General features: G+C 42.3%; 3 protein-coding genes across 3 annotated transcripts; 1 reads left to right on the top strand and 2 right to left on the bottom strand.

Moving 5' to 3' along the window:
- Positions 1-1,127: 1,127 nt before the first annotated feature.
- Positions 1,128-1,941, bottom strand: LOC108237064 (hemoglobin subunit beta-1). The gene is made up of 3 exons (XM_017418249.3): positions 1,781-1,941; positions 1,440-1,662; positions 1,128-1,353 (listed from the first exon to the last, which is right to left on the bottom strand). Exons 1-3 carry the CDS (start codon positions 1,870-1,872, stop codon positions 1,225-1,227), a joined length of 444 nt encoding a protein of 147 aa, XP_017273738.1. The 5' UTR covers positions 1,873-1,941; the 3' UTR covers positions 1,128-1,224.
- A 2,095-nt stretch (positions 1,942-4,036) lies between these two features.
- On the top strand, positions 4,037-5,610 carry hbae5 (hemoglobin, alpha embryonic 5). Its single transcript, XM_017418528.3, has 3 exons — positions 4,037-4,211; positions 4,768-4,975; positions 5,385-5,610. The coding sequence occupies exons 1-3, from the start codon at positions 4,117-4,119 to the stop codon at positions 5,511-5,513; spliced, it is 432 nt and encodes a 143-aa protein (XP_017274017.2). The 5' UTR covers positions 4,037-4,116; the 3' UTR covers positions 5,514-5,610.
- Positions 5,611-5,679: 69 nt separating this feature from the next.
- LOC108237230 (aquaporin-8) lies at positions 5,680-11,620 on the bottom strand. Its single transcript, XM_017418526.3, has 5 exons — positions 10,063-11,620; positions 9,773-9,899; positions 8,827-9,041; positions 5,957-6,091; positions 5,680-5,876 (listed from the first exon to the last, which is right to left on the bottom strand). Exons 1-5 carry the CDS (start codon positions 10,323-10,325, stop codon positions 5,831-5,833), a joined length of 786 nt encoding a protein of 261 aa, XP_017274015.1. The 5' UTR covers positions 10,326-11,620; the 3' UTR covers positions 5,680-5,830.
- Between the last annotated feature and the right edge of the window lie 844 nt (positions 11,621-12,464).

Raw genomic sequence — 12,464 nt, 5'->3', positions numbered from 1 at the left:
GCTGTGCTCACCTGCGCACAACAAATGTGTAAATTCTGTATGCCTGCCTCGTTGGCCGCTGTTTGTTTCCTCCTTGTTTTTATTGCTTTAAATTTTGACTTCGTCGACTGCTGTGACAAACCAGTTTCCCTCAGGTGATCAAAAAATAATAATAAATCTTATCATCCATTTATCTACTTGCATTACCTCACAGGCCACTGCAGAGGAGTTCTCAAATGCTCTCTGCAACACGGCACCAAAATGATGTGCTTTCTCCTATAATTTACGCTTTTTCCTTTGAGCTGTGCACGCCAAACACCGGATAATGCTGCTGGTAATCATAAAAATAATGTGACATTTCAAAAAGACACATTTCAGGTTTTAATAAAAAGCTTATTAAGATGTCGAAGCTGGTGCCGCTTCTTCGCTGTCTCGCCTAAATGTCGCCACCTTGTGGACTGGACAAGCAGCTGCAGCCTCTGAGCAAACCGACGTCAAGGAGAAGAAATGATTCTCGTGCACTTCGTGACCTTTGGTGACGGGGTGAGGGGTTAACCCAGCACGGGTTGGGTACTCAAAGCGGGCCGAGCACAACTTCATGATTTCGTTCCGTTAAACTTTTAGATTGAACAGCAGCCGCTTCAAACCCGTTCAGATTTGTTGGTCTTCATTCCTATTTTTCTTCCTCTTTTTGTTTCACGCTGCCGCAGTGACAATGACACCGTAAAACTTTCTGCCGTAGTTTACATTTTTTGTAACTTTAACTTAGTGGGGGCAAAAAAAGATAAGCACCCTGTAGTTTCTTCTTGGTTAAAGTGAGGCCACTGTGTGTGTTTTGTCTGGAAAATCAGCTACTCTGATGTAGCATTTTTCAGGTTTTTTTTTTTTTTTACCAGATAGTCCAGATAACTACTTTACATGGCCAAAAAAAAAAGTGCTCAGGCCCAAAACCCTCCTATCCTCTAGCTGAGATCGAACCAAACAACACGAAACATGAATGTTTTGTTAGTTTTAAGTTGCCATTTGATTCATTGCAGCATGAATTTCTTCAATTTCCAGGTCACTTTCTCACCGGCATCTGAACTCACGGTTATTTACAAAATAGCTTTTTGAAGGTAGAAACAAAAAGAGAACAGGAGGAGCAGAACTTTGTTTTAGTGGGCTTTTATTTCTTTATAGAGGAGACACACAACTCATTGGAACAGAGGCTGGATCTCCTCCCCGGGTGTCTGGAGGCTGCTGGGTTTAGTGGTACTGCCTGCCCAGAGCGGACACCACCACGGCCAGGAACTTCTGAAACGTGGCCTGGACCTCTGGGTTGAAAGCATTGCCCAGCTTGGCGGCGATGACGATGGTCAGGCAGTCGGCCAGAAGCTGGACGGAGTAAAAAGGATCTCGTTAGATGTGCTCATTTCCCATCGTCTTGGATGGAGTTTCAGCCACCCAACCCCTTCCCTTACCTTGAAGTTGTCGGGGTCGACGTGCAGCTTCTCGGAGTGCAGCACGCTCAGCTCGGCGTAGGTGGCCTTGATGTTGTCCAGGTTCTTCACGGCCCGGTCCAGGCCGTGCAGCACCTTTGTGCCGTGGGCGGCAATGTTTGGGTTGGTCTTAATGGCATCTGCATTGTAGAGGTTGCCGAAGCTGGCGAAATACCTCTGAGTCCAGGGGTAAACGATCAGGCACCTGGAAGGGGGAGAGAGAAGAGGTCATTAGGAGGAGGAGGAGAAGGAGGAGGAGGAGGAGGAGGAGGATGAAGGAGGTTATCTTGAGGCTCTGCTGAAGGAGAAACCGGGTCCCCTACCTGGCCAGAGCCTTGGGGCCGATGTCGTCATAGTCCAAGTTGGAGAAGATGTTGTTGATGATGCTGCGCTCCTGCTCGGTCCACTCAACCATCTTGGTTCGTTTTCTTTTCCTCAGGCTTGAAAGAAAAGGCTGAATGGTTCCTCGCGTGGACCCCTGGTCTATTTAAACGCCTCAACTGGCTCCCCACACCCTGACGGACGGAGTTGTTGATAGGCTGGAGATGATGGACTTGAGATAAACAGCAGAGCTCTCCAGAACTTACTAGAACGACCCAGAATGCTCCACCGTAACACGAGTCTCCTTTCTTTTGGATTGAAAGTGTGTTTTGCGCGCTCATCAGAGGGGATTTGACGAGAAACGTTCCCAATGTGTGCGCAGCTTCAGGCACTCTGCCTTGTTCAAATTCATTTTTGCGGATTTAAAATCTGTTTTTATGAAAGTGTTTTAGAGATTTGTTGTTTTCAGTGCGAGACAAAAACAAACTCCTAAGTGTCTTTTTCTATTTGAAATGATAAAGTGTGATTTAGTGCGAGACTGTCTCTAAATGACTTATTAAATTATAAAATTCCATTCAACGTGGTAATATCTATGTTTTTTTAGTTAGTAAACATAAAAATTGATAGAAAAAATTTGGAGTTCACATAGTCCAAATAAAGAGTTTAGAGATGAATGATGATAAGTAAACTTTATTTCAGTGCCAGAAAACAAACAAAAGAAACTGTGGTTCTAGTTGTTTTTATTTTTTTTTTAAAGCATGAATTCACTTTATGAAGTTTAAAATTGATTTAAACCCAGATAAACAACATCGTCATGTTTAAATGTCAGTCAGAATAGGTCAATTTGCTTTTTTTCCCCCTCTCTCTTCAAGCAGTTTGTGGAGGTTTTTATCTCCCAGAGCCACGCTGGTGTTATCTGCAGCAGCTGCCTCCTCCGCCCCGGGCCCAAATCCAGGGGCGTTCGGATGAGGACAATAACTTGAGCTGACTGATAAAGGCTGCCAGCGCTGTTGTCGCTCCTTGATAGCAAATAAATTGATGATACGAGCCACCTCCAAAAAAAAAGGCATAATTAAAAAAAGGCAATCACTGATAAATCTTAGGGTTTCCGATTTTTTTTAAATGGGCGACATGATTTAGTTTAAACAGCTGCTGTCCATCTAAGTGCACTTTGGTAACAGGTTTGTGGGTTGTTTTTTTTTTGGAAAAATGCAAAAATAGGGATTTAAATGTAAATTATAGTGCACTCTTTTTTAATAAATGGACTTCAAATCTTTGTAAAAGATTTGCAAAAATGCCCCTTTCTGATGGACTTGGAACTGAAACGAAAGGGCAGAAATTTCCACAACAGAGAGCTTTACGCCGGTCTCCATTAGATATGTTTAGTTTCATGATTTTACTTAGGTTATCCTATATTTAATTTAAATTATACATGATGTTTTTTACTTCTGTATTTCTATATCTGATTATGATTTCATTTAGATTATTTTAGCTACTATTTTGACTGCCTTAGCTCATGTTTAGATATGCCTGGTTTCGTGAGTTTATTTAGATTATCCTATATTTCATTTAGATTATGCATGATTGATGTGTTTTTTCTGTGTTTGATTCTGTTGTTGTTTCTGTTGTAAAGCGCTTTGGATTGCCTTGTTGCTGAAAAGTGCTATATAAATAAATCTCACTTCACTTCATTTCCATTCTGATGAACGTGTCGTAGGTTTTTGGAGGCGGACGAATATCTTAAGTGCTTCAAACATTTGATTTCATATCCAGGATTTATTAAAAATGTAAATTTTATGGAACAAATATTGTTGTTTTTTTTGGAAGAAAGAGTGCACATTTGGCTCAAGTTCTTCAAATCTTCTGACCAAAGTTGTAAAACTTGATTCAGAAATGCAACTTTACAAGCTGTAGTTTTAGTTAAAGTCTGCCCAGCTGTATTTGATGCCTTCCTCTGATCAAATTTTGTGTTTTCAAGTCCACCCCACCTCCCTGAATCCCATGATATCCCTGCTGCCCATCACTCAGAGATCAACTCTTAACGTCTGCACCTCTTCTAAGAAACTTTCTGTCACATGCGCAAATAACACGTAAACATGACAGTGTTTTTTTTTTTACTAGCTGCCCTCCTCCCCTCCCCTGTGATGGGGCCTGCTGATAAGGGGCCTCTTGTGCTGGCATCGGAACACTGATGCTTTATCGGGCGAGTCGGGCGGCCCTTATCTGCCCCGTACCCCCTTCTCGCATGGGTGTGACATGTGGGGGTCGACTGAATTTAAGTAGAGGAAACCTGCAGTCACCATCTGATTCAGGTAGAGAGACGGAAAGAGAAGCAGACATGAGTTTGACGGACAAGGACAAGGCTGCAGTCAAGGCGCTGTGGGCCAAGATTTCCAAGTCAGCCGATGCTATCGGGGCCGAAGCTCTGGGCAGGTAAGTGTCCCGTTTACACTCAGTGGGAACCGCTTCATCGTGGCGTTTCTGCTTTTAGGAAAGGCTAGGTCCAAGCATAAGATGGCACAATCAGACAGTTTTTGTTCATTCGTTAATTTAACTCTTTTAAATTTTTAAGCGCAGCTCAGACTCTAGAGACATTTAAATCTGTGCTTAAGACTCGTCTTTTTTTATCTGGCTTTTGATTTATTGCTGTATTTTTATGTTCTCTGAATATTTATTGTCCTTTTATTCTTGTTTTTATTCAGTTTTATATTTTGTTTTGTTGTTGGATTGTTATATTTACATTGTATTGTCATAACTGCAAGAAAACCACCCATGAACAGCTAGTTTACTTTAGTAGTCGATTAATAATAATAAAAATAAAAAAAACCTTTGTGCTGCTCCAGGTGGGGATCGAACCCACGACCTTGCCATCTCTCATACACACTGCTCCCTACTTCAGAAGCACCTCGAACTTGAGCTCACTTTTCCCACTAAAATACAAAAAAAAAAAAAAAAGAGTTTATTCTGATTATTTTCTCCGTGTCCACAGGCTGGTGACCGTTTACCCCCAGACTAAGACCTACTTCGCCCACTGGCCGGACTTGAGCGCCAGCTCTCCCTCCGTGAAGAACCATGGGAAGAAGATCATGGGCGGCGTGACTCTGGCCGTGGCCAAAATCGACGACCTGACCAACGGCCTGCTGGACCTCAGCGAGCTGCACGCCTTCAAGCTGAGGGTGGACCCGGCCAACTTCAAGGTGAACCGCCGACTACCTGTTCATTTTAGGACAGATCGGTGCTTTTAAAGTGGGGGGGGGGTTGTGGAAAGGCTGTGAGCAGTTAATATCCTACCTGTTGTAGATTAAGGCGCAGTGATCCACTTTGATCCATTATTCAAACTAGCCAATAGCTCATCAATCTGATCAGAATTAAACTTTGTTTCTTCAAACTTGGGTCGTTCAAAGAGTTATATATAAGAGCTGAGATATTAATCTACTTTGAAAATGTCTGAACTACTATTTTAAAACCAAACGTAGATCCCTCTAGTTGCTTTACGGCTTGGAGCTGCTCTAGCTGGAGCTGAATGTTTGCACATTGATCCTCCTTCAGAGTAAAACGAACTTCACTGAGATGAATAACATAATTATTATTATTATCTGTCCGCAGCTCCTCTCCCACTGCCTGCTGGTGGTCATCGCCGCCATGTTCCCCAACGACTTCACCCCGGAGGCCCATGTCTCCATGGATAAGTTCCTGTGCAACCTGGCCCTGGGTCTGTCTGAGAGATACCGCTAAGCTGTCCGCAGCGGGCGTCACAGGCTGATACACACATGTACCAAGTGGTGAAAAACAATGGAATAATTAAAAAAATAAACTACATGCCGCCCAAATCTGACTGTCTGTTTTTGTGCCTCTTTGTGCAGCCAGTTCATATTATTATCCTCACAAAAGGAGGACAGCGTCGGGTTTATCTGTGTTTATTTCACATCTTGAAAAAAATCCAACTGTTACACAAGTCAGGGTGGAGTAAAAAGGCAAACGAAACACTAAAGCACACAAACTGATAACCGTTTACAGCTTCCCCGCCACCTCTCTGACTGTAAACAGGGCCGTCATGATTTCAAAACAACTCGTAACTTCTTATCTCCGAGGATGAGCCTGAAACGAGAGAGGCGTCAAAGTGAGCGTGGCGTCGGGTCGCTTGTTCGGTCCACTTTTTTTCGCGTGGATTCTCTTACCTGACCAGAGCGGCGGCCGCCACACCTCCTGCGATGGGGCCGACCCAGTACACCCAGTGGTAGGCCCAGTAGTTGGTGAACACGGCCGGACCAAAAGCCCTCGCAGGATTCAGACACGTTCCTGATATGTCACCTCTGTACCAACCAAATAAAGGGCCAAATTAAAAAATGAACGGCAACCTTTTTATATTTAGTGTGAAAAATGGTTTTAGAGAAACAAATCAGATACTATTAACAGTTTATATATTTATTACAAAGACAGAAATGTCCAAATCTGTAGCTACTGGCTGATTCTTGACATTTCTACACGCAAGTAAGACAAAATAAACGATTAAAAGTCATGTAAAAGTTAAAAAAATATTTGATGAGATAATAAAATAAATATCTATATGAATGTGTTTTTAGAAATGATGTCTTTATATGTAAAATAAAGAAAATAAAAAGAAAATAATTATCAGTTTTAAGTTACATAAACTTTGTGTATAAAAGTCATATTTATTATACTAAAATAGAGTACAATGAATTTAACAAAAACACATTATTTTTTCCTCATGCTTTAAATTGCTGTAACTCCTTATCTTATCTCCAAACAAGCTGTTTTAGCTCCCGTCTCTTTAAGCCCTGCTCTGTGCTGATTAGTTGCTTTTTTAAAGGCTGCCAGACATTCGGTAAGTGTCTAATGTTTTCCTCTTGCCCACCCACTACGAAGATGTCTGCAGCCTGAAAAGCTCACTATGAAATAAAACCACACAGCTGTTGATCAAATGTTGTTAAAGTTGAGGCACGAGGATAGAAATTATGAACGATTAATATCTGACCTGATGCAGTTAGTGCTTTGAATGGACTCAGTTTGGACAAATACATGTAATATATTTTAAAGAATGCAATATAAATAAATGGATCAATTAGGCTGGTTTCTCAGAAGACTAGCATTCGACTCATGAAGGAGACACGGAGTCTGAAGATTTGCAGCGTGCTAGTGAGTTATATTCACAGTGAAAGACATCAAAACATACAAATCCAACAAGAAAAACAAACATCTGAAAGGCCATCCAAAAACATACATATGCGCAATACTAGAAAGGAAAACAAAACAACAAAACCAAAATAAATTAATCCCCACAGTTGACTAAGCCCACACCCTTCAGTCCTTTGACCCCAAGCTGGGGTAAACAAATCCCAAGACAAGCTGGCTTTGGGTAAGGTACTTAACTCGATGTGGTTTAGATCCCAGGTGGGAAATCAGGAGTCAAGATGAGACAGAAAAAGTTCTCAGGCTACAAGGAGCCTCCTACCATCCTGGCAGGAGAGCAGAAGTCTTCACACACGCAAGTGCAATCTTTTTCTTATGGCTCTAGGCCTGAACATTTAGCTCGCCATCTTCTGGCCTGTATAAATAAATAGGACCAGTAAACTTTGAAATCCAATTCAATCGTTCTGATGTGTACACAAATCTATATTCAATAAATATCAAATTCATTATCAATCCAATCAATATCCTATTTAGAAAGATTAAAACACAATTATTCAACCCAGTGTGGGTTCATTCAGCCCCTCACAGTCAAGCATATTGCTAACCGCTACGTCAAAACAACACTCACCAGATCCGCCGGTTGTTCTACATACAATTAACATCTCTCCTGGCTGGTCTGGTGGTAGTCGGCTCCTGTAGCTCAGCTTTCGCCACCTTAGACGACCTCCGGCTCGCCTCGCTGCCCCTGAGTCTCGACCCCGCCGCGGCTGCTCACGCTGCCGCCGCTGCCGTTTACTATCACCCCGCCTACCTGCACCACCCGCTGTCCTTACAGAGGATGGACGAGTCCTTGTGTCTCTCAGCGCTGCGGTCGCAGTTCTACTCTGTTCCCCCCTCAATGCATCTAGTGTTCAAACTTCCTGCTCGAATTAATATAGCCAGCCAATAGGCTGCAATACTACATGTGACCTTCGAAACTGGACAGTGATTGGTTGCTTCATAGTCTCGTGAGAGCGACCCTATTATCAGGATTATCACGTGATTTAATGAAGAGTTTGAGAAACCGGTGAGAGCTAGAAATTTACACCCGGGTTACATACAGTTTAGGTCTGACAGGACTGATGAGTTAATGGCTAGTCCGAATGCTGCCAAGACCGAGCCGTCTTAAAACAGCTGCAGTTCTCAAAATTTCAAACCAATTCCTTCAAACGTTATTATTTCCCCCTTTACACGGCAAGTGCATTACATTGGAAGTGCTACAGCTAGCTGCTGCTGCCACTATTTGTACTTGCAAAACAAAAAAGGGCTTCTGTTGATAACTATGCATCAAGAAATTGATCTACACATTGATCTAAAAATGGAAAACACAACAGTTAGCGGCTAAACTTAGTCTTTAACCTACTGCCGTCTTAACGGAATTATGAGGGACCGAAGAGGAAGGGGGGGGTAGTTGAAGTCATTGCCTCTCTTACTCCTCTGAACCACCATGGGAGGTAGTCACAGAGCTGATTCAGTTTGTATGTGTGGGGGTAAGCTGGCATTGCAACTTGAGGGTTCTACAGCGTGTAGTGATGACAGCCGGCCACAGTTTAGAATGATAGATGTCTCATATATTTACAGCTTTATATTTTTGTAAACTCACGGGTTGCAGGACGTGGCCGGCCTGGTTGGTGCATTTCTGAATGGCAAGAGTCAGTTTAAAGAGGAGCTTATCTTTGCATTGCGTAACAGCTTTGTTGGTCTGCCTTGTTTTTGCTTGTTTTTGTGATTCTTTGCATTTTAAAATGCCAATTATCAGCTAAAAGGCATTGCTGTGTGCAGAAATTTGACAGTATTGCACAAAACGAACTGCTGACATGCATCCTGCTGTTTTGAAGTCCCTGGCTTTTCATCTCACCCTGCCAAGATGTTAATAGTGACAGTACAGCCCACCAGAATCGGGGCGAGCGGCGTTTTCGTCTTGCCGTTGACTGCCCCCAGTAGCACCACCATAGTCACCAGGCAGGTCATCGCCACCTCTCCAAAGATGGCCCCGTACAGCTGACTCTCTGACTTGAGGATATCAAACGCCGCTCCTGTTGCGTTGCTGTAGCGCTGCTCAGGAGTCATCAGCTGTGAAATATTAATAATATTAAGATATTTATAAGGCACACTGTTGTGCCAGTGTCTCGTTGGGTTGCAACTGTTTGGTAACTAGTTGGCAAATGGCACTCAAGAGGGAGTCTCCAAAAGGTCTTGAAACCTTCACGAGGGTTCCCAATTTCCTATTGAGACAAAAAAATTGTGAAACATATTTTCACTCAAAGTAGTTGCGAAGTAATCGGGAGCATCTCAAACCCTTCTCAATTTAGTTTTTGCTATTTTGGGGGGGGCTCTAGAGCTGTACTTTGACACCTGCACAGAACAGAAAACATTTTGAACTACAGCTCCAAATGTCTAGGTCTAAAAACCGTGCTGATGTTAAATAATAATTTGTGAAAAAACAAATCCAAATCTGCCTATCTTCATTTCAACAGTGCACTCTGATAGATTAAATCATAAACTAGGAGTGCAGCTACTGACGTGATTACAAAGTGGGTGGAACATAATAATGTGCACAGCCAAGAATACAGTTTTGTGAGCAGGCACACAAAAATAGGCTGTGATTGTCAAAAAATTGGCTACACAAAATGCAGCCACATGCCTTGCTGCTCACAAACACTTGCCTGTTTTCTAGCAAATCTGAATCGCCAACTAGTTTCCAAGAAACACAGCTCAGTGAGCTACTACCCTTAACAAAAGAGATGAAACAACAACGTATCCTTTTAAAATACTGTTTTTTGTTTGGGTTTTTTTTAGCTGACCTTAGCCATTCCAGCTCCAAGTACTCCTCCAATTAACTGGCTCACAAGGTAGGGCCCCACCATTATAAACTCCATGCCTCCACACAGGTAGATAGCAATAGTGAAAGGGGGATTGAAGTGGGAGCCACTTAAAGCAGAGAAAACAACCAACAAATACAAGTTAGGAGCACATTTACGATTGACACCGATCGTTCCTACTGAAAATACACAAAGCATATAAACGCATAAAACAAAAGTTTTATGATAAATGCAACAAGTTTCAGTCAGTTCTAGTCTGCAAATAAATTTACCTGATGTTATCCATGACACCCACCAACACTACCACGGCCAGGCCGTGCACCAGAGCCGGCTGCAGCCGTCCAGCTGCAGGGACGTTCTCGATGACGGACACGCAGCCGATGAAGACAAAGAACATGGTCCCCACAGTTTCAGCCAGGCACGGCTGGAGCAATCTCTCATATTTGCTGCGAGGCTTGGGCCCTGACGTTTTCTGGCTCTTCTTCATGAGAGCGGACTCTGCCGGGTCTTCCATTTCCATTTTCTCCACACCCATGGTCGCTGTTGCTTCGTCCAGAACTTCCACCTCCAGTCACCGGATCCAGTCTGTTGACTGAGTCAAGAGGAGCTGCTTCGGTGCTGTTTATGTGCTGCCGTCGCTGAATTCACCGGTCATAAAACATTAAGCGTGAAGGATAATGGACTATCTCCACCCAACGTAGCTTAATCTCACGGTGTCTGACACCGGTCCAACTCTTGTCAAGTCAAATGAGACAAGATGAGGTTCAAAGATTGGACAGAAGACAGATAAACTGACCACAGTTTGATGGATCCCATTAACATTTCAGAGGTTAAACTGTTATTCATTCAGAATAATCATCATCTAAGCTTTATGTGGTCCCACAGGTGAGCCTACCATAACTGAACGGAGCCTATATAGATAAGACCGACTCAGACTGAGTTTGTGACACATCAACGAGGTCAGCGTGCAGGTGCGCTCTTTACTCCGGTAAACATTAGATAATATCAAACAGAGTGCTTTAACGTGTTTTACTAAACAGGTACATGTAGTTGTTTTGTGACTGAGTGTGGTTCAAAGACGCTCTGAACCACTTCACAGAGCTGACTGGAAGTTTCCAAACAGTTTTTTTTTATTGACAATAACTAAAAACAACGTTCTGTGATTTAACTTAACGAGGTCTGGTTGAAGAAAATTTTAAAATTCTTGTTGAACGAACCCAATATATCTATCTTCTAGGCTTGATAACATCAGTTTTGTTGTTTCAGTTGGATGTGTTATTAATCATTCAATTATTGCCCACTGCTAACCTGTTAGCACTCAGATTATGTGTTGGGAATGACTCGCAGCTACTACCACACCAAGTCTCTGACTGAGCTGACAACATCTTCGATCAGGAGGTGGTGGCCATCTTGAATGGGCTCAGCTCAAAGGTTAAACAGTTGTGGATTTACCTCCAATTTTTTTAAATGTCGAAGAGTTTCACTGGTTCATGGAATATTTTGCTAACACACACGCAAATATAGACAATTACATGATCGCTTGCCCTCCGTGGGGGCGGGCGATGAACAAACAGGGAGAATTCAAACTGATCTGACAAAAATCTATTAAAAGAAAAACATTTACCTACTTTGATCCATTCAATTAAAACCCACTAAACTCAGATGCTGAAAATGAAAGTTGAATCAGCCCTAAAATATTCCGCTGGCCAAGTCCAGATGTGCGGCTCTAATTTCAATAAGCGCTTTTTAATGTCAACTCAACAAGATGATCTTCTGAGTGCACTTTGGACTGAAGTAAATAATGATAACTTACATTTAATTAGACAAAAAAAATGGAGATAAATCAAAAATTGCTGATTAAACAAACCAAAATTCTAAAAGAAAAAGTAAATAGAGTTGCAAGTTCCCATTTTTAAAGTTAAATGTTGTTGTACCTAGTCAAAAAAAACAATAGAAATATAGAGAAGATTGTTGTGGGGGGGGGGGATGAGGCACAACAATGTTTGGATTTAGAAGATAAATGACAACATTTTAGCTGATAACAGGCTAAAATCGTGTCAAATTTTACAGATCAACATGATGAGCCAAACTACATCCAACATCTTACTTTTAAACCTTTTACGTAGTGTGCTTTAAACGTCTGTTCTTGTTGCCGATTAGGAACTCCGTCCCTCAGAGTCACTGTGTGCTGAAACTGTTTTCCACGACAATAAACAGGACGGACTTTACTCTCCGTGGCCCTAACGGCGTTATAAAGAGGTGATAACAGCACCTCTCCGTCAGACAAACAGCACCACGAGGGACAGAACGGAGCAACAAAACACTTTAGAGGGTTTGTCCCTAAAGCCCGGTCCGGACCCTCCCTGCGCTATCTGGACCCCACGTACCACAAACACATTAAAGCTAATAATTAGGTTGAAAATAAGTCCATAAAATCTCTGTACCAGGGCCCGGCAGGGACCGTTAAATGGGACATGAGCGACACAAATACGAACACACTATAATGTTATCAATATGACTTACAGCACGAGTTCCTGAAGTTTAAACAGAACAAACACTTCTGTAGAAATGGATATTATTATATATTCAGTATCTCCTGAGTGATATAAATATGGAAAATTCCTAATTGTGGTGACGTTCTTCTTCTACCCCAAACTTTATGTTAAACCTGCTC

Source organism: Kryptolebias marmoratus, linkage group LG17 (assembly GCF_001649575.2).
Source record: "Kryptolebias marmoratus isolate JLee-2015 linkage group LG17, ASM164957v2, whole genome shotgun sequence".
Lineage (NCBI taxonomy): Eukaryota > Metazoa > Chordata > Actinopteri > Cyprinodontiformes > Rivulidae > Kryptolebias > Kryptolebias marmoratus.
The sequence above is the reverse complement of the archived record's forward strand: the minus strand, read 5'-3'. Positions and strand labels throughout refer to the sequence as shown.

What these genes read in the sequence shown, in the direction of transcription:
- hbae5 (XM_017418528.3), top strand. Translation starts at nt 4,117, where the DNA reads ATGAGTTTGACGGACAAGGACAAGGCTGCAGTCAAGGCGCTGTGGGCC. An exon ending in GGGGCCGAAGCTCTGGGCAG is followed by an intron (nt 4,212 to 4,767) that starts GTAAGTGTCCCG and finishes CCGTGTCCACAG; the next exon opens with GCTGGTGACCGTTTACCCCC. An exon ending in TGGACCCGGCCAACTTCAAG is followed by an intron (nt 4,976 to 5,384) that starts GTGAACCGCCGA and finishes ATCTGTCCGCAG; the next exon opens with CTCCTCTCCCACTGCCTGCT.
- LOC108237064 (XM_017418249.3), bottom strand. Translation starts at nt 1,872, where the DNA reads ATGGTTGAGTGGACCGAGCAGGAGCGCAGCATCATCAACAACATCTTC. An exon ending in GGCCCCAAGGCTCTGGCCAG is followed by an intron (nt 1,663 to 1,780) that starts GTAGGGGACCCG and finishes TCCCCCTTCCAG; the next exon opens with GTGCCTGATCGTTTACCCCT. An exon ending in TCGACCCCGACAACTTCAAG is followed by an intron (nt 1,354 to 1,439) that starts GTAAGGGAAGGG and finishes TACTCCGTCCAG; the next exon opens with CTTCTGGCCGACTGCCTGAC.
- LOC108237230 (XM_017418526.3), bottom strand. Translation starts at nt 10,325, where the DNA reads ATGGGTGTGGAGAAAATGGAAATGGAAGACCCGGCAGAGTCCGCTCTC. An exon ending in GGTGTCATGGATAACATCAG is followed by an intron (nt 9,900 to 10,062) that starts GTAAATTTATTT and finishes CTCTGCTTTAAG; the next exon opens with TGGCTCCCACTTCAATCCCC. An exon ending in TTGGAGCTGGAATGGCTAAG is followed by an intron (nt 9,042 to 9,772) that starts GTCAGCTAAAAA and finishes AATATTTCACAG; the next exon opens with CTGATGACTCCTGAGCAGCG.